This window comes from Lynx rufus, unplaced genomic scaffold (genome assembly GCF_022079265.1).
Source record: "Lynx rufus isolate CCGP_SWC_20201006 ecotype Redwood Valley unplaced genomic scaffold, mLynRuf1.p SCAF_1, whole genome shotgun sequence".
In the NCBI taxonomy this organism is placed as follows: Eukaryota; Metazoa; Chordata; class Mammalia; order Carnivora; family Felidae; genus Lynx; species Lynx rufus.
Genome location: NW_025814823.1, coordinates 213,867,652 through 213,886,094, shown reverse-complemented (window position 1 = coordinate 213,886,094; position 18,443 = coordinate 213,867,652). Strand labels below are relative to the sequence as shown.

The window sequence follows — 18,443 nt, the reverse complement described above, 5'->3', positions numbered from 1 at the left end:
TGTGTAAAGAAACCCAGGGGAAGGGCTTCTGGGGTCCCCATCCTTAAAAATAACCAAAAAGAGAGAAAAGGCAGAAACAAAGGGTTATTCTGCCAGCCAGTCTGAGTTATTTCGGAACGTCTAGAGCAGAGTGGTATTTGTTAGATGTGAGCGCTCTGTAATTTCAGAGGCAAAAACAGAACGACAAGGAGGCCTACATTTAGGCTGTGGGATGTCTTTCTGAAAAAAGACCAAAAATTTGAGAGTGTTTCATTTTCCTTTTTTTTTTTCAATTGAGAGTTTTTCTCACATTTTCCCCTCTCTCTCCCTGCTTCCCCCCTTATCTCCACACAGGACTGGATAGCCCCCCAGACCTCATCCCTACCCCAGAGCAGAAGGGGGCAGCTCACCCTGAGCCCAGCAAGACCTCCATGGACACGGGGCCAGGAAGGCGGCCTGAGGACCGCGGAGAGCCAGTGTCACCCGGGGTGCCTGAGTCTGAGGACAGATGTCATGTGAGTCTCGCCCAGGAGAGCAGCGCCTCCCCAGGGAAGATGGCAGCGGCTCGTCGTGACTTCAGCAACCTTCCGGCAGCCCCAGAAGCCAACTTGCCCAGGAAGGCAGCTGCCCACAGGGGCGCGGGACCTGAGGCAGAGGCAGCGTCTGCAGCTAGTGGCGTCCTGTCCCCAGACCTCGTGTCCCAGGAGGAGACACAGAGAAGTCCCGGTCACCACGGCAAGGCTCTGCAAGCAACAGGCGTCCTCGAGCCTGTAAACTCCCCAGGCTCTGCCCTGCCCGAGGGAACAGATTCTGTGTCCGAGAGGGCCCCGCAGGCCAGCCCCGCCCTGCCGTCACCCACTGACCGGGCTGCAGGGGCGTGTAGGGGTGTCTCCGGGCACTGCTGCCCCAGGGAAAGCAGGGGCAGTCCTGTGACTGACATCGACACACTCATCAAGGAGCTGGATGCTTCTGAACCAAGACTTCAGTCTCCTCAGAAAGGGGACCGGTTGAGTCAAGTGGGACGTTCTCAGGGTCAACCTCCAGCAGGCACTGGAAGTGGAAGTTCCCACCATGCTGAGCCAGTCGTGGGGAACCAGACCCCCACCCTAAGGAGGGCCTGGGCTGCTGGCCAGCCCCCTCCCCCACAGTGGGCCTCCCAGCCTTCAGTTTTGGATTCCATTAATCCTGACAAACATTTTACTGTGAACAAAAACTTTTTGAGCAACTACTCTAGAAATTTTAGCAGTTTTCACGAAGACAGCATGTCCCTGTCGGGCCTGGGTGACAGCACGGAGCCATCTCTCTCATCCATGTATGGTGATGCCGAGGACTCATCTTCTGACCCTGAATCACTCGCCGAAGCCCCACGAGCTTCCACCAGGAACAACTGGTCACCCCCTCGTTCCCGCGGATCTTCTCACAGGGAAGACACTACAGAGTCTGAGGAGGAGCAAATTGAAATTTGTTCTACAAATGGTTCCCCCAATCCACCTTCAACTACTGCTCATGCACCTGCCCAGGCCGCACCCTGCCCTGTGTTGGCCAAAGTTCTGCCCTTAAAGCACAGTGCTCTGAGTCAAGTGGTGGGAAATCCACGCGAGAGAGCATCCTTTGTGCCAGGAAACTCATGCCCTTCAATTCCAAACTCTTCCCAGCCATTTCCTCTCTCGGATATAAGCTCTCAGGAGCATGAACTTCATGCAGATGTAAGGATTTTACAGAACCCCAGACCCTCGTGTGAAGAAGAAACCATGGAGGCCACCAGTACTAGCTCATCTGTGGGGAACAGGCAGCCTCCTGAAGCCGCCACGCATTTCCACAACCCTCCGGTCGCTCTTGGCAGTCTGAACACGGTAGATGGTTTAGAACATGACTTGCTGGGTGTCAAGACCCCAAATAAAAAACAAGAGACAAATGTCAATGCAACTGAAAATCGGTCCCCCTGTAGCGTGCATGTCCCTAAGAATGGAGAGTCTGTTTTGACAAATCTACATATCTCCGAAAGTCACGAGCTGGATGAGTTGCTACAGAAACCAAAAATGGTTTCCAGGAGGCCCATCATGGCCTGGTTTAAAGAAATAAATAAAAATAACCAAGGGACACATTCGCAGGGCAAAACTGAAAAGGAGCAACCCATGGCGCCCAGCAGAAGCCCTGACTCCAAAAGTCAGGTGTTGAGTTCCAGCCAGAATTCCAGAAAGGGGATTGCTATGCCTAATAGCTCCCCCCAGCTGAAAGCGAATCTGGAAAATAAAGACTCACCTAAAAAAAGTTCAGTGGAAACACTCTTAAGTAACTGTCAGAAACCCAAATCTGGTCCTAAGCTGAAGAGACTCAGCATCAAAAGCAAAAGCAAAGCCAGTTCCGAGGCCCCTGCAGCTCACGTTGCCAAGGCTGGTGGGACAGACCCCAGGAAACCCCTCATTTCACCCCAGACCTCCCACAAAATGCTTTTGAAGGGAGCATCTAACCAGTTCCACATAGACCACGAGGAGCTTGACAAAAATGCCACGGCCACCCCCAGGTCCCCCCAGTGCATGCTGGAGAGCAGGCCACCTGCTGCCCCGGGGTCACTGAAGCCGTCAGTTTCGGAAACGAGCATCACAGCGTTCATTTCGCCCCACGCCTCCCCCAGGACTTTCCCTGAGCAGGGTGCGTGCGGTAGATCCTACGTGGCTTTCCACTCAGAACCCAACAGAGGCTGCCCAGCGGCCCCCAGATCTCCTAAGTGTGGGCCAGAGACCAGGGCTCCCCCTGTGGCCTCGGGGAACAGCGCGTCCACAGCCACAAACGGACAGGAGGCCCCACCTCCTGGACAGAGGGAGCGGCGCACGGCCAGCCGAATGGATTCGGCACCAGAAGTAGCCCGATCAGGGGTGACTGATGACAAAGGAGGCAGAATAATTACTGGTGATCCCCTAGAAAGAACAAACCAGCTGAAAATAGTTGAAATTTCTTCTGAAAGAATGCCCAAGAATGCATGTGGTGACAAGCTAGCTGAAAGTGACAGATTAAGAGGGTTCTTGGCCCAGAGCAACTGTCAGGAGAAGAGTGAGATCAGGTTCTGTCACCAGTCAGAGGAGATGTCCTCAAGTCATCCGCCGTCACTCACATCTCGTGCGTCCCAGGTAGAGCAGGAAACCCAGCGATCTTTCAGTGTGGCAAAACTGGCTTCCTCCTCCTCCTCCCCACAACTGCCTACTAGAAAGGTGGATTCCTCGCAGGGGAAGTCAAGTCAGGTGTCAGGCTCCCTCGGGATGATCAAGAACGGCACGTCAGCGGGCCCGGTGCCAGATGACCATCCATATTTCACACCAAGGCCAGCGACCAGGACCTACTCCATGCCGGCCCAGTTTTCAAGCCATTTTGGACGGGAAGGGCATGCTCTACACAGCCCAGGTCGCTCTCACCGGGACAGCCAGATCCCTGCAACAAGTGGGGGGCTCCTCGAGGCCAAGGCAGCCAGAGGTGGTGGTCTTGGCCTGGCTAACGGACAGGGCGTGTACAGCGTCAAGCCCCTCCTGGAGACATCGAGGAACCTTCCAACAACAGACGAAGGGGATGTTCTTCCAGTGCGAGAGACGAGCTGCCTAGTCACGGACAAAATCAAAGTCACTAGAAGACATTACTACTCTGAGCAGAACTACGAATCTACCTCATTTTTCTCTGTGAAGCAGAGGATCAAGTCTTTTGAGAACCTAGCCCATTCTGACCGGCTGGTGGCCAGGTCTGGAGTGTCTCCTTTTTTGTCAGCGAGCTCCAAGCCTCCCATTGGGAGACGGTCATCTGGCAGCATTGCTTCCGGGAGCCTCAGCCACCCCAGTGACCCAGCAGCAAGGTCACTGAGACGCAGCCTGAGTTCCTGCAGCGAAAGCCAAAGTGAAGCCAGCACCCTGATCCCCCAGATGACCAAGTCCCCATCCAGCACAGCATTGACAGTCTCCCAGCAGAATCCAGCGGAGGCCAGTAACAAGGGCCCTGACTCAGACCCAAAGAAATCACTTAGTCCTTCTGGAATTCCCACCCCAACCATGACCCCAGCCTCTCCCGTCAAAAGGAACAAGTCCTCGGTGCGCCACACCCAGCCCTCTCCCTTATCCCGCTCTAAGCTCCAGGAACTGAGGGCCTTGAGCATGCCTGACCTTGACAAGCTCTGCAGTGAGGACTTCTCAGCGGGACCGACAGCCGTGCTCTTCAAAACCGAGCTGGAAATCACCCCCAGGAGGTCGCTTGGCTCTCCTGCGGGAGGCCTCAATGGGTCCACTGCCCTTTCATGCCCCATGAAGCGGGGGGACAGGGCCTGTCCAGGAGGAAGCAGCCCTAAAGCCAGTGAGCCTGGGGCACCCAGTTCAGCCCATCATGTGGGTGAAACCACCTGGGATCTGCCTTCTGGAAAAGGCTGGTCAGTTAAGTAAGTATCTGCCTCTCCCCTTTTACTCAAATAAACTGTATAAAAACTTTTTTTAATGTTTATTTATTTTTGAGAGAGAGAGAGACAGAGAGACAGAGTACAGGAAGGGGAAGGTTAGAGAGAGGAAGACAAAGAATTCAAAGCAGGCTCCAGGCTCCAGGCTCTGAGCTGTCAGCACAGAGCCTGATGCGGGGCTCGAACCCATGAGCTGTGAGATCCTGACCTGAGCCGAAGTCGGATGCTTAACTGACTGAGCCACCCAGGCGCCCCTCAAATAAACTTTTTTAAAAATTATGAACTAGTTTTCAATTTTTGGAAAAGGTGCAAAGTCTGGCAGAGTGCTCCCAAGCTCCTCACCCAGCTCTTCCTAATGGGAACATCTTCTGTAATCCTGGTCCAGTTGTCAAAAGTCAGAAATTTAACACTAGAAGAACACAGTTAATCACAGACTTTATTCAGATTTCACGGGACACATTTCACTAACATCTTTTTTCTGTCAGGATGCCACATTGCATTTAGCCCCCTTTGCTTTTTAATATCACTACTGGAAAAAGACCATGCCTGCAGAGAAACGGTTTCCAGAATGTCTCTCTGCAGGGCAGTCTTGATGGGACATGGCACTTTTGGCAAGAGCGCCATCAGAGAGATGAGAGTGGACAGGGAGGGCTGCACCTCAGGGGACAACAGTCTGGGCCTTCGAAGCTGACCCGAGTTAAGCAGAAAATTCCTAACATTTTAAAGAATATTTTTCAAACTGTCAGAAATGTTCTGCGGACCTCCAGCACTGGTTCCCTAACATCCTGAGGTGATGGATCCCAGAAGCCACAGTAATTCCTGTGAATGACATTCCTGCCCAGCACTCAGGATTCTTCAAGCAGTTTGTATCGAGAGGTCTTATGACCAAAAGGGGCACCTTTTGAAGGGGCGCCTGGGTGGCTCGGTCAGCTGAGTGTCTGACTTCGGCTCAGGTCATGATCTCACAGTTCATGAGTTCGACCCCCACATCGGGTTCTGTGCTGACAGCTCAGAGCCTGGAGCCTGCTTCAGAGTCTGTGACTCCTTGCTCTCTCTGTCCATCCTTCACAGTGCGCTCTCAAGAAAAAAATAAACAGACATTAAAAAAATTATTTTTAAAAACAAAAGAGAGCATGAAAATCAGAAAACACCTGCAACTTGGTAGAAAGAGCATTGTAAATACAACCTTATGGAAGGAGAAAATTGCCTTTTTCTTTCATATTTTTATATTAGTTTGGATCAACTTCTAGTCTCAGCAGGAGACCAGCAAAGATTACAGTCTGTTTTATCATCAGTGGGGTCAAGATCGACGGTCCCGGCTCTCATTCAGGAAGCGAAAGCACAATCAGAGGTGAGTGGAACCCGACCACACAGGGAGAGGAAGCCGGGGCAGGGCCAGGGTGGGGTCGTGCCCAGGTTCGGGGCAGGAGCTCTGGGAGCCAGGAAGAGCTCTGCTCTGAGCCCGAGCACAGAGCTGCCCAGCTGGGTCTGACCTCTCTCGCAGTTGCAGCTTGCAGCTGGCTTCACAAGCTAGACCTTGACTTGAATTTCAGGTGCCAGACTGGCGCAGCCGCTGTGTTAATTCCCCAGTAGTGACTAGTTACCATCCTCCTCACCCCCCCACGCTTGGAGTCTGTCAACAGAGGGTCCTCAAAACTGAACTAGGCGTGTTGGAAACATGAGGGAATGGCCACAGCACATCTCTGCACTAGGTGGACGTTAACTACTTGTCAAGGGAGCCACCTGCTGGGGAAATGAGTTAGCGTGTGTGTAGCCCTACCCTGGCCCCCAGCATGAGAGCTTCTGAAGCCTGGGATTCAAGACAAGGTGGCTAACCGGTCATTAGAAATGCAGTCTTTTGGGGCACCTGGGTGGCTCAGTCAGTCGAGTGTCCAACTTCAGCTCAAGTCATGCTCTCACAGTTGATGAGTTTGAGCCCCGCATCTGGCTCTGTGCTGACAGTGGGCTCTGTGCTGACAGCTCGGATCCTGGAGATGCTTCAGATTCTGTGTCTCCCTCTCTCTCTGCCCCTCCCCCACTTGCACTCTGTCTGTCTCTGTCAAAAATAAACATTAAAAAAAAAAAAGTCAGTCTTTTGGGGCGCCCGGGTGGCTCAGTCGGTTAAGCATTCAGCTTCGGCTCAGGTCATGATCTTCGCGGTCCATGAGTTCAAGCCCCGCATCAGGCTATGCGCTGATAGCTCAGAGCCTGGAGCCTGCTTCAGATTCTATGTCTCCCTCTCTCTCTGTGCCCCTCCCCTGCTCGTGCTCTGTCTCTCTCAAAAAAAGATAAACATTTAAAAAATTTTAAAAAATGCAGTCTTTCAATAAATTGGATGTGATGATAACAGAAGAAGCCATGGGTTCATATCTAGAATACTTCTCTGAAGAACAACATTAATTTCTCAGAACTGCCCTTAGAGATTTGAACCCTAATAAGTGAATATTTGTTTTGAGAAAACAAATATGAACAATTTTTTCTTGACTGATAATGTACCTGGGCCACTCATAGATCTGAGAACACTGTGCCAGAAATTTCTAGCATTACCCAGAAGGGCTGTGATGTTGGCATCCCCTGAGGAAGGAACCAGGTTGGAGAGGAGACCAGCTCCCCTTAGTTTACACACTCCCTCTGGTCCTCAGCCTGCTGGTTTGGGTCTGTGCAGTTAACAAACACATTGAGACATCCAGCATTTTTCACTTTCAGTGAAAGGGACCGTTCTGTCCTCTCCCTTCTTTCTTCGACTTGTGACAATAAGTGTTTCATGCATGCGAGTCTCATTCTGGCATTTCCAATCAACATGGCATGGTGGGATCACACTTTGCCGGGTCCCTTGTCCTCAGACATTCTACAGTGTTAGATAAAATGTAGAAGGAGGGGCACCTAGGTGGCTCAGTTCGTTAAGCCGTCCGACTCTTGATTTCGGCTCAGGTCATGATCTCACGGTTCATGGGATCAAGCCTTGCATTAGGCTCTGCACTGTCAGTGCTTGGGACTCTCTCTCCCTTTCTCTCTGCCTCTCTCTCTCAAATAAACTTAAGAAGAAGAAAAGAAAGTAGAAGCAGAAAACCAAAAAGTCTCAACCTACCTCACAAATGAGATGCATGTTTTCAGGGACCACAGACACAATGGGAGACTTTTTGTGCGGGCAGGACGCTGAGTGCCAGCTGGGAGGGTCTCCCACCCCGTCCCTCTGGTTCCACATTCACCCCCAGACAAGTACGGTGGCTTGGTGTGGAACAGCATTCCTACTTGCATCAGAATGCAGCTGTTCACCCTCATTTCCCTGCAGTCTTCACTTGCTTTCACAGAGTGGCTGTGGTCGGCTTCTAGTGCACTTGTACCCTCAGACACAATTCGAAAAAACATTTTTTGAGCAAATTAAAATTTGGGTGTACCAGACCACATGCCCCATTTTCATCAAGAACGCCTCGTTTTCATTCTTCTCTCTGAACGTGTCTGAGCCTGTAAATGGTTGGACTTCCCAAAAAGTCAAAATCCCCCAGCAGGTCTGTGGAACATTCTAGTGTCAGCAAATGGAGATTTGGTTTGAATGAACTTCTTTGGGGAGACATAAAATGCTTGGGATCACTCTTTAGGACGTATTAATAGGACTAAACTCTTTTTCTTTTATTTTTTTATGTTTTATTTTGAGAGAGCGAGCGAGCGAGCCTGCATGTGAGTGGGGAATGGGCAGGGAGAGAGAAAATCCCAAGCAGGTTCCGCCTTGTCAGTGCAGAGCCTGATTCAGGGCTCAAATTCACCAACCATGACATTATGACCTGAGCTGAAATCAAGAGTCAGACGCTTAACCGACTGAGCCACCCAGGCACTCCTAAACTCTTTTTTTTTTTTTTTTAATTATGGGTTCCTTCCCCAGCACAATACAGAGGTGGTTCTCTCTTTCAGTGTTTTCACCTTCTCTCATCAAAACAACACTTCAGTTTTATTTTTAGATTCTTTTTCTGTTGCTGGGTTGAGAACACCTTGAATTGATGGATTATAAATCACTTCATGGGGAACCTAGCAATGCAGATCTTGAAAAATGTTGCGGAATCATTTTTACCATGTGCGGTGAAGGAAGTCAAAATTCAGAATAATTAGCCTAACTCAGTTATTTTAAAATATTTTAAGGTATCTTTTGTTGGATGCTTGAAACACAGGACAGTCTTTTGTTACGTAAGCCTAGACACTACTAGGAATGTTCTAGTCTCAAATACAAGTTGGCAGTTAGTTTTAGGGTACTTTATATATATATTTTTAATTTTTTTTCTTAATGTTTATTTTTGAGATAGAGACAGAGCCGACTGAGCCACCCAGGCGCCCCTACTTTATATTTTTTTAACATACTTTGTATTTTAGGAATACCCATTCATTAATTACACCTCAAATCCAACGAACTGAATGTGGCGGGAAGGGGTCATAAAACAGTTGGCCCCAGTGTGTTCTCATCCTGCCTCTTGGCACTTCTTCTCTGCTGTTGTTGACCCTGGCCTGACTAAATTATAGACTTAAACAGTTATAGAATGAAGAATTCCCTTCGCGAGGCACCTGGGTGGCACAGTCTAAGGCTAAGCATCTGACTTTGGCTCAGGTCATGATTTCACGGTTCAAGAGTTCAAGCCCCGCATTGGGCTCTGCGCGCTCAGCACAGAGCCTGCTTCAGATCCTCTGTCTCCCTCTCTCTCTGCCCCTCCCTCACTCTCTCTCTCTCTCTCTCTCTCAAAAATAAACATTAAAAAAAACAAAAAGAATTCCCTTCATGACCAAATTACGTGCTGTCTTCAGATTTGGGAAGACACAGTCTGGTGCCTAGAATAGCTCCTATATTGTCCCGTCCCTGCACCTTTCTGTCCACCATCCCCGTGGTTCTATAGGTACAGGACAAGTAAGCACTGCCCAGGATGGGTAGAGGACAGTTGAGTTCAGGAAAGGTGGGAAAGCTCCTGAATAGCCACTGGGGCTCGTGCTGACAAGCTGTGCAGCACAGCGGGAGGGCTGACCACAGAACTTACTAACTCCCAGCACAAGAAACAGATACGTGACCTTGAACAACACGGGTTTGAACTGCACGGGTCCACTTACGTGTGAGTTTTTTATAGCGCTCTAACTCTAAATGCACTCTCTTTGTTAGGACTTTCTTAATTATGTTTTTTCCCTTCTAGCTTTTTTTTTTTTTTTTTTTTTTTTTTTTTTTGAGAGTGAGCGAACAGGAGTAGGACAGAGAGAGGGAGACCAAGAATCCTAAGCAGGCTCCATACTGCCAACGCAGGGCCCAGTGCCGGGCTCGAACTCACAAACCATGAGACCGTGACCTGAGCTGAAATCAAGAGTCAGACGCTTAACTGACTGAGCCACCAGGCACCCCTCTCTAGCTTTACTGTAAGAATACAGTATATAATACATATAACAGAAACTATGTGTTAACCAACTGTTTATGTTATTAGTGAGGCTTCCATCAAGGGCAGGCTATTAGCAGTTAAGTGTGAGGGGCAGTCAAAATTTATAGGCAGATTTTCCACAGTGTGGGGGTGGGTGCCCCAAACCCCATGTTGTTCAAGGATCAACTGTACTTTTTTCTGTTTCTTTTCACTAGAATAAAGAAGATGTTTGCTTCATCGTCTTGAATAAAAAAGAAGGCTCAGGTCTGGGATTCACTGTGGCAGGAGGAACAGATGTGGAGCCAAAATCAATTGTGGTAAGTGACAGTGTCAAGGTGCTCGCAGGAAAGTCACTCCCGAAGCAGCCTCACATTTGATCAGAACAAAATTCACGTCTGTGAGTTCAAAGAATGCTGGTGTTTGTTCCCTCCTAACAAAACAAAAATGGAAAAGTGGGGAAAGTAGGATATGATATATTCATTAGCAAAGATACACATTCTTACCACAGAGCTGACTGATGTATACAGACGGAGTGATTAGATGCAAATACACATCAGTTTTCTGTACCCTCCTGTTCACCTAACATTTTATTCTAGCACTAGGAAAACACTAGAATTAACTGACCAAACCTGCATTTGCTTTTGAAATCACTTCCTTCTCAAGAACAACCTAAAATTTTGTATCACTCAAAGGACTTTGAGATCATTGGAGAGGCCACCTTCATTAGGCAAGACCAGGTCCTGTTCATTTTTGTGTTCTTCTTGCCCCCATGGAGTGCCAGGCATATATTAGACACGAGCAAGAAGTTGAGTAAAAAATATATTCCAGGGGCATCTGGGTGGCTCCACTGGTTGAGCGTGCGATTTCAGCTCAGGTCATGATCTCACGGTTCATGAGTTTGAGCCTCATATCGGGCTTTGTGCTAACAGCTCGGAGCCTGGAGCCTGCTTCCAATTCTGTGTCTCCCTCTCTCTGCCCCTCCCCCGCTCATGCTCTGTCTCTTTCTCAGAACTAAATAAACATTAAACATTTTAAATATATATATTCCATCCCTCACACTGAATAGGTTTTTGGTAAACCACGTTTGTATGATGACTTTGGCTTTTGACTTCTCCTTGCCGCAGGTGCACAGGGTGTTTTCTCAGGGGGCTGCTTCTCAGGAAGGGACTGTGAACCGAGGGGATTTCCTTCTATCAGTCAATGGCACCTCACTGGCTGGCTTAGCCCATGGGGATGTCCTGAAGCTTCTGCACCAAGCACAGCTGCACAAAGATGTCCTTGTAGTCATCAAGAAAGGGAATGACCAGCCCAGATCCTCCACCAGACAGGAAGCCAATGGGAAGGGCTTGCTATCCAGAAAGACCAGCCTCCTGGAGCCTGGAGTAGGTAAGACACCAGTTCAACAACCAGCAGGGTGGGTGCAGCTGGCAGATTGGTTCCTGGTGAGCACGAAGGAACATAACTACTATCATCTGGGTCAGAGAAATCAAATGTAGTCAAGTCTTATGTCGGCGGATGGTTCTTGCAAAAGCAGTGTTACAAGGAAGTTATAAACCACTGCCCCCAGTAGTTAAAGTCATACTATTGAAGATTTTTAACGACCGCTTGACTGCTTCTCTAAATGTGCTAAGAAGGAAGCCCTTTCACGTTTATATCTTCTTCTTAGGACTTAAGTGGCCGGTAAGTAAAGCAAGAAACTCTTGTGACAGGGGAGGGGAATCATGTTGAGACTGTAGAAAGAGAAATTCCAGTACTGAGATTTGTCCTCGGAAAATATCAAGGTTTGTATTCTTTCCTGTTTTAGAAGAATGTAAGGAAATGAGGGGGTACAGATGTTTAAAGACAGAGACTGTAGCCTTAATCAACCAAGAAGAACTTATGAAAAGAGGTTCAGAAGTAAGATTTTCTGTATGCCCTCCACACTGTCACACCAAGGCTCATGAGCAAGGCGTACGAAGTACTTACTCAGGAGGAACTAAGTACCACTTGTGTTTCTGAAGCACAGGCTGATTACGGCCTTCAGATAACTACATCAGACTTCAGTGGTGTCCCCTACGTTGGAGTTCAGGAGTGATGTCTTTAGTCCAGGTGGCATAGGGGAGCCAACGAAGCCCGGGTCAGGGCATTGCCTTCTGGGGAGGTTTTTTTTCCACTCAACATCTCTCCCTAATGAAGTTAAGGGTAGCTGAATTCCTCCCTGTTCACCTTGGCTTCATGGCAGCCTGGGCTCTCTGTGATTGCTTTGCTGGAAAGGGCACTGATGTCCACTGAACAAACGGAGCTCTTCTTGTCCAGAAGCCTCCGCAGGCTGGGGGCATTCTCAGCCTTCTCTGTTCCCTTGCTTTTGCTCTTCTAGAAAACTGAAGCCCTTCCCCAATATTGGGAAACACCTTAAGTCATCAGACCTTGTCATGCTCACCTTTGCCCCCACATAGTCTCAATTGCTTGTACTTTCAGTGGGATCCGGGCAACTTGTCAAAGGAAACCACTTGACATTTAATCCCAGTAGCTTCCAGAGTTTTTAAGACTCATGAACTCGGGATATGGAAGGCTAGTCCTGTCATTTATAATCATTAAGTATTCCTGTGGCACCTTCAGAACATCTGGCCTTGAACCAGATTCTAGAGTTACCAAATTGTAAACACATTCAGGGCCTAACCTTTATTTTTTCATATTCCTGTTCCTTAAAATGCCCGTGCCCAGGGCTCTACCTGAACCTGTGCAGTTCTCCCCTAACACAGAGAGCATCCCACTTGAGGGCTGATGCGGTAGGCTGCACGTTAAAGACACGTAGGAAGCTTTTTAAAATCCTCCTGCTCAGTAAATTCCCCAGCTTATTTCAATCATGAAACCTCAGGGACGGGGGTGAAGGTAAGGGCCAGGGCCCAGCATCACAATCTTTTTAAGGTTCCTGGGTGATTCCAGTAGAGTCTGGCCAGAGCTGAGAGCCTGTAATGGGCCTGTTTTCCTGTTTAACAGCAAGTGAAATCACCTACGGAAAAATCAGGCTGCTCCCATTAGCACATTTCCTTCAGACCACATGGGACGTGGAGTCGCCTTCGTGAAACCACACTAATGGACTGACCTTTATGTGCAAGAGCAGTGATGCTGGCTAGCTCGGCCTCAACCTGAAGGGGGCATTTAATCTGTGGTCCTTCCCCTGCCTCCCAGAGAGCTCGGTGCGCCTTTCCATTCCCCTCAACGTCCTTCAGTGAGAAAGTGTGTAAATAGGAGAAATAAAAGGCAAGCTTACAATCTCTATGCAGATCTCCAAGGTGGATTTCAGCCAGGCCTCTCCACACTAGCACACAGAGCAGGCAAGAGTGTTGCCGTGGAAACGTCCCCCACCCCCCAGTGGAGAGAGGAGACGGCAGTGAAGGCAGCTGGCGTGTGATGAAAACACACAACAGGAGCATGTGTGGCAGGAGGAGGAAGGAAAGGAGCTCTGGGCGTCCCTGGGAGCTTTGGAATCCACGGTCACGGTCTCACATGGGGTCTGGCGTTTGGGTGTTGCAGGATTTCAGGGTCAGACTGTGACACACTGCTGCCATCGGCAGTCAGGGTCAGCAGGAAATCAAATTTGACTCCCCAAGTGTGACTTCACTGAGACCCACAGCAACAGCGTGTGGGGCTTGCCAAGAGCAGTTCGGAGTCTGGGGGTTTCTGCTTGGGCACAACAGGAAGTGCTTAGGAGAGCACATGGTGCAGGGACGGCAGGAACTCAGCCACGAGGCCAGCTCCAAATTTGGGAGATCAACTCTAACGCTGGTTTCGAAGGTAGATGGGACTCCAGGGTGCGGGGGGGAATACATTTAGGGGACAGGACAGGAGGTGATGAGTGTCCCTGTCTCTTCATCCTTCCAAACATCGTTGCTATAGGTAGAAGTGTAGCTTCCCACGATGCTGTGTGTGTTGAAGTGCTGAAGACCTCTGCCGGGCTGGGATTGAGTCTGGATGGAGGAAAATCATCGATGGCTGGAGACGGGCCCCTGGTCATTAAAAGAGTGTACAAAGGTAATGCCCTAAAAAACCCAGTTAGCAGTCTGTTTTCTTTCCATTTGGAAAATGTTCTTATTCTCTGTGACATACAGGGTGTGCTGTGTGTCCACCCTGTTGTGTTCTACACATGTGAACACATGTCGCCCCCATGACAGTCCTATCAGGTACTGTTATCCCTGTTTCACCAGAGGAGAGACTGTGCCACAGGGGGCCATACAAGCCCCGAAGGTCACAGGTGCAAATGGCAGAATAAGGCTTGACCCCAGGCAGTCTGGCCCCAGGGTCTGTGTCCAACTCCGTGTTCTTAACTAGTATTAGCTGTAGCTGATGTAAACATACATGTAAGTAAGGACATTAGGGTTGCCAGTCAGGGGTAGTTAACATGGACCAAGATCCCATTCATTTAAAATTGCAATACTGGGATGGGAGTAGAGATCATTGAAACATGTGGTAGATCTGAGGTCTCTTTATGACCCTGCATCGTCATTTAATCTTGGACAGTTCTCAAAGACCTCTTCAGGTTCCTGAGCTAAACAATTATATTACAAATTTTAAATCTAATTATAGAGGAGCCTGGGCGGTTCAGTCAGTTAAGCATCTGACTCGATCTGGGCTCCGGCCGCGATGTCGTGATTCTTGGCATCGAGCTCCACGGTGGGCTGCGTGCTGACAGCACGGAGCCTGCCTGGGATCATCTCTCTTCCTCTAACATTTTTTTAAAGTATAATTATACTAACAATATCAGTATATATAAAAATATACTACTGTATATCCTATTTTATGTAATATGCTATCACAATAGTGAATACTAACAGTATCAGTAACATACACCCGTATACTCCTAAGCTTGTTATATAGAAAGCTGCGATGTAGAAATACATCAGGTTTTGTGTGTAAGTAATCTCCACAGTCCCTGATTAGCCGTCATGGTATATTAGATCAAAGTGGAGCCTGTTTTCCTACACTTACTGGCCATTTGGATTTTAGTTACTGATTTGTAGTTCTTTATCTAGTCTGCATATTCCCTCTGTTGATTAAATACATTGAAAATGATTTTCTCCTAGTCCACTGCTTATGCATCTTAGGAGAGGAGGGGGTTACAGATTTGAATATTTAATGGATGTATGCCCTGTGCGTCTTAAGAATATAGGCACTGGGTACCACTTAAGTTTTTCGTTTCCTTGGAATTTATTTTGAATACCACAAAGGTGCCAAGCCCTTGTTCTGCATTTATTCTCACAGGGGGTGCAGCTGAACAAGCGGGAACAATAGAAGCTGGAGATGAAATTCTCGCCATTAATGGAAAACCCCTGGTTGGGCTCATGCACTTTGACGCCTGGAATATTATGAAGTCTGTCCCAGAGGGACCTGTGCAGTTAGTAATTAGGAAGCATAGAAATTCGTCCTGAAACCATCAGCAGTGGTGATGCTCACTGGTCATGCTGGTTACATTTTTGAACAAGCATCTCCTTTTCTCAGTTCCCTTACTTGAGCAAATCAGAGTAACTTCTTCAAACGCTGGGTTCCTAAAACAACACAGGAACACTGATACAGGCAAGGACTATAGAAATCTCCACGTTTTGACATCTACGTGAAGCTGACCTCTTGTGCGTGCAGCAGCGGTGGAGCGGACCCCTGGAAGCCTTTGACCTGGACCACCTCGGCTGGGAGGGATCCTTTCGTTCCAGTGCCTGTCCCCTCCTTTTCACATTTACTGATGGGGATACGAGACGTGGCGTGCCCTTCATTCGAACCATTTACCTAGACCTTCGCATCCTTCTTGCCTCCTTTCACACTGTACCCAGTCCTGGCAGTGAGGGAGGTAACCAGGTCCGAGGGGGCAACACAAATGTCACAACTAAAAGGACTACAGTTTTATATAATTTTGTAAGTAAATAACAGTGCTTTTAGGCACATTCAGTGGAAGGAGCTGTGGGTCTGTATTGTTACCGTGAAAAGAAATGAGACTTAAAGAAAGAAAGAAAAAAGATAAGTTATGACCTAACAGTTAAGCTGAGCTCAGGAATTATCCAAAAATGAAAAAGCAAAATACAGAAAGTGATATTTTTTAGAGAGTGTCATGTGCAATGTACGGATGCAGAGTTCAACTCAGTGGACTGTCGATCATCATGAAGTGCTGATCGTGATCTAAAAGTGTAAGTCGTAAGGCTATGCTACAAAAATGCCGTTCTGATAAACCACACTAAATAGCCATGAACTTTGCTGCTTTGAGTGAGCAGAAAGTTCCAGCTCTGAAAGCACCTTGCATCTGGTTTGCAACTTGTCTTGAATAAGTGCTTCAATTCAAGACCAGTCAACCCAAGAGTGGGCAGAAATATCATAGTCACTGGGTTTCCATTTCTATATTTTATGCACTCCAACCACTAATTTAAGCCAAATTTTTAGAAATCTTTTTAGTACCCTTGGATTTATAAACGTAGGCATTACATTTACAATCCAAATGGAGGAACTTAAAAATAATCCTTCTAGGGGATTTTTTTTGGTTGGCTGGTTGTGTTCCCCTTTCCCAACAAGCTTAAGAAATAGAACCTTTCTAAAGCACTGGACCTCTTTTCCTGACCTGGGTGTGATGTCGGCTCTGCAGTGACTAAAGCGTTTGCTGGTTTTGTTTTCCTGTTTTGCAAATTCTTCCTTTTGCAAAACCGTTTCCCTGCAAAAGACTGTTGTGACTCATACTGCCTGTGAAAACCCATCCCGGCTGCTCTCCTTTCAAAGCATGACTTGTTCGTAGTGGCTGTTCCCATTCAATGCGCTGTTCCCTGTCACAAAACTGGCTTTTCTCCTCCTACTGCACCTTCTTTTCTTAAATTCTAAACCTTCACCAGCTACATTTACCAAGATGTAAAAAGAAGAAAATGGAGAACAAGGGTGAGTCACTCTTTCAAGGTAAAGCAGAACTATGTAGTTACGAGCCAGATCCAAGGGTGATGCAGGCCAGCAGATCGAGTCCTGGGAGTACAGGTGAGAATCATAACCTGCCTGTGGGAGGACGCCGAGGTATTATGTTGGAGACTTCTTCCAATAACCTGCAGCTTGGGTCTATGGCTTAGAGAAAAGAATGGAGGTCACCATACCCCTCCCCCGATCATAGAGGTGCTTACTCACCTTTGTACATTGCTTTTCCAAGTGACTAATCCCAGTAAACCTCTGTAAAGTTGGCCCAGAGGGGTCTCTCAGATGGGACTGAAGTATCTGGCTGGTGAGCCCAGATTTCTCATTTTTTTTTTTTTCCGTAGGTTATATACAAAAGAGAATGTTGCACAAGAGTTAGCTAGAAAGACCTGATTAATTTAGCTTCTACTATTCACTACAGTTCCAGGTAGGATACTATAGGCAGTCAGTGCAAGGTGCATGCATGCTAGATTGTTTTTAAGTCTCTGGGGTCAGTTTTGTGGTTTCTGCTTTCTTGCCTGAATGGTAAGAGAATATTTGCCTCCACCCTTCCAGCTGTGCCTACCAGTAAGAAATTCACATTCCTACGCAAACAGGAACATCTACAGAATGGGGAGCAGTGGAACAGTCTCCTTCCAAGAGTCCCTGATCATCATATCTGAAGAGTGCAAAGGGTAGACCTTTGGCTCACTAAATTGTGTTAAAGTCATCAGCCATTTCTAGTAGATCTTGCGAGAAGGGTTTCCCTGGTCACCAGTTGGAATTGAAGGGAGAAAGCAAAAGGCTAAACTATCTCTGACCCTTAGAAGGCTACTTACTTGTCTTCAGTGTTCAAGGCATGACTAGTATTTCTAATTAGTCTAATTCCCACACTTCCTGAAGTGAGCACTAATGGTATTCTATTATCCTACTAAAATTTTCATTGTTTGGGGTTTTTATTTAACTCGTCAGTCACCCACAATAAGCTATGAGGGTAAATATGTGTTACAACAAGTAAATTGTAGTTGCAAGGATATTCTGTGAAGGTTGAAGTCGGGTTTCATTTCTGTCCTTCCATACACATCTCATTTAATTTTATGGTTGACTTAATTGGCACCACACCTGTTGTATGATAATATACATCCTTTATTTATGTAAAATAAAATGCCTTATATATTAAAGAGTAAGTGCAATAATATGAAATAGCCTGTACATTTTTAAAATGTCGCCAAGTTATGTAAATCCACATCTCTGTAAACAACCTTTTTTAAGTAATTTTAAAAAAATAAACACTCTACTTACTACTTGGTTCTTTCCTTGTTGTTTTAGTTCTGCAATCCATAAAGTAACCTTTTAAAATATGATAAGGGGCGCCTGGGTAGCTCAGTTGATCGAGCCCCACTTAGGGCTCCATGCTGAGCATGGATTCTCTCTCTCCCCACTGCTTGCACGCTCTCTAAAATAAAAATATAAAAAATATCAAGACATGTTTATTATTACTTAAATTATTACATAAATAAGAGGTCCAAAGGCAACAGAACTAAAATCAACAACTCTTGGGGCACCTGGGTAGCTCAGTCGGTTAAGCGTCCGACTTCAGCTCAGGTCATGATATCGTGGCTCATGAGTTCGAGCCCCACGTCAGGGATCTGTGCTGACAGCTCAGAGCCTGCAGCCTGCTTTGGATCCTGTCTCTCCCTCTCTCTCTGCTCCTTCCCAACTCGTGCTCTCTCTCAAAAATAAGTAAACGTTAAAAAAAATTTTTT

General features: G+C 47.4%; 1 protein-coding gene and 1 long non-coding RNA gene across 3 annotated transcripts in view; one reads left to right on the top strand and one right to left on the bottom strand.

Moving 5' to 3' along the window:
* The window catches only part of PDZD2 (PDZ domain containing 2), a 28,691-nt gene extending 11,776 nt beyond the window's left edge, over positions 1-16,915 (top strand). Inside the window, exons 6-11 of the mRNA XM_047093782.1 lie at positions 334-4,390; positions 5,639-5,756; positions 10,002-10,103; positions 10,911-11,172; positions 13,666-13,800; positions 15,028-16,915. Coding sequence (XP_046949738.1) covers positions 334-4,390; positions 5,639-5,756; positions 10,002-10,103; positions 10,911-11,172; positions 13,666-13,800; positions 15,028-15,194 — 4,841 coding nt within the window. The 3' untranslated portion in view covers positions 15,195-16,915. The remainder of the gene's footprint in view (positions 1-333; positions 4,391-5,638; positions 5,757-10,001; positions 10,104-10,910; positions 11,173-13,665; positions 13,801-15,027) is intronic.
* Positions 5,445-16,997, bottom strand: LOC124522377 (uncharacterized). 2 transcript variants are annotated; one of them, XR_006964766.1, is made up of 3 exons: positions 16,912-16,997; positions 13,040-13,775; positions 5,445-5,482 (listed from the first exon to the last, which is right to left on the bottom strand). It is a non-coding gene; the product is annotated as an uncharacterized LOC124522377 (long non-coding RNA). The 2 variants fall into 2 exon arrangements; XR_006964764.1 differs by lacking the exon at positions 5,445-5,482 and having other exon boundaries at positions 11,553-13,775.
* Positions 16,998-18,443: the final 1,446 nt, after the last annotated feature.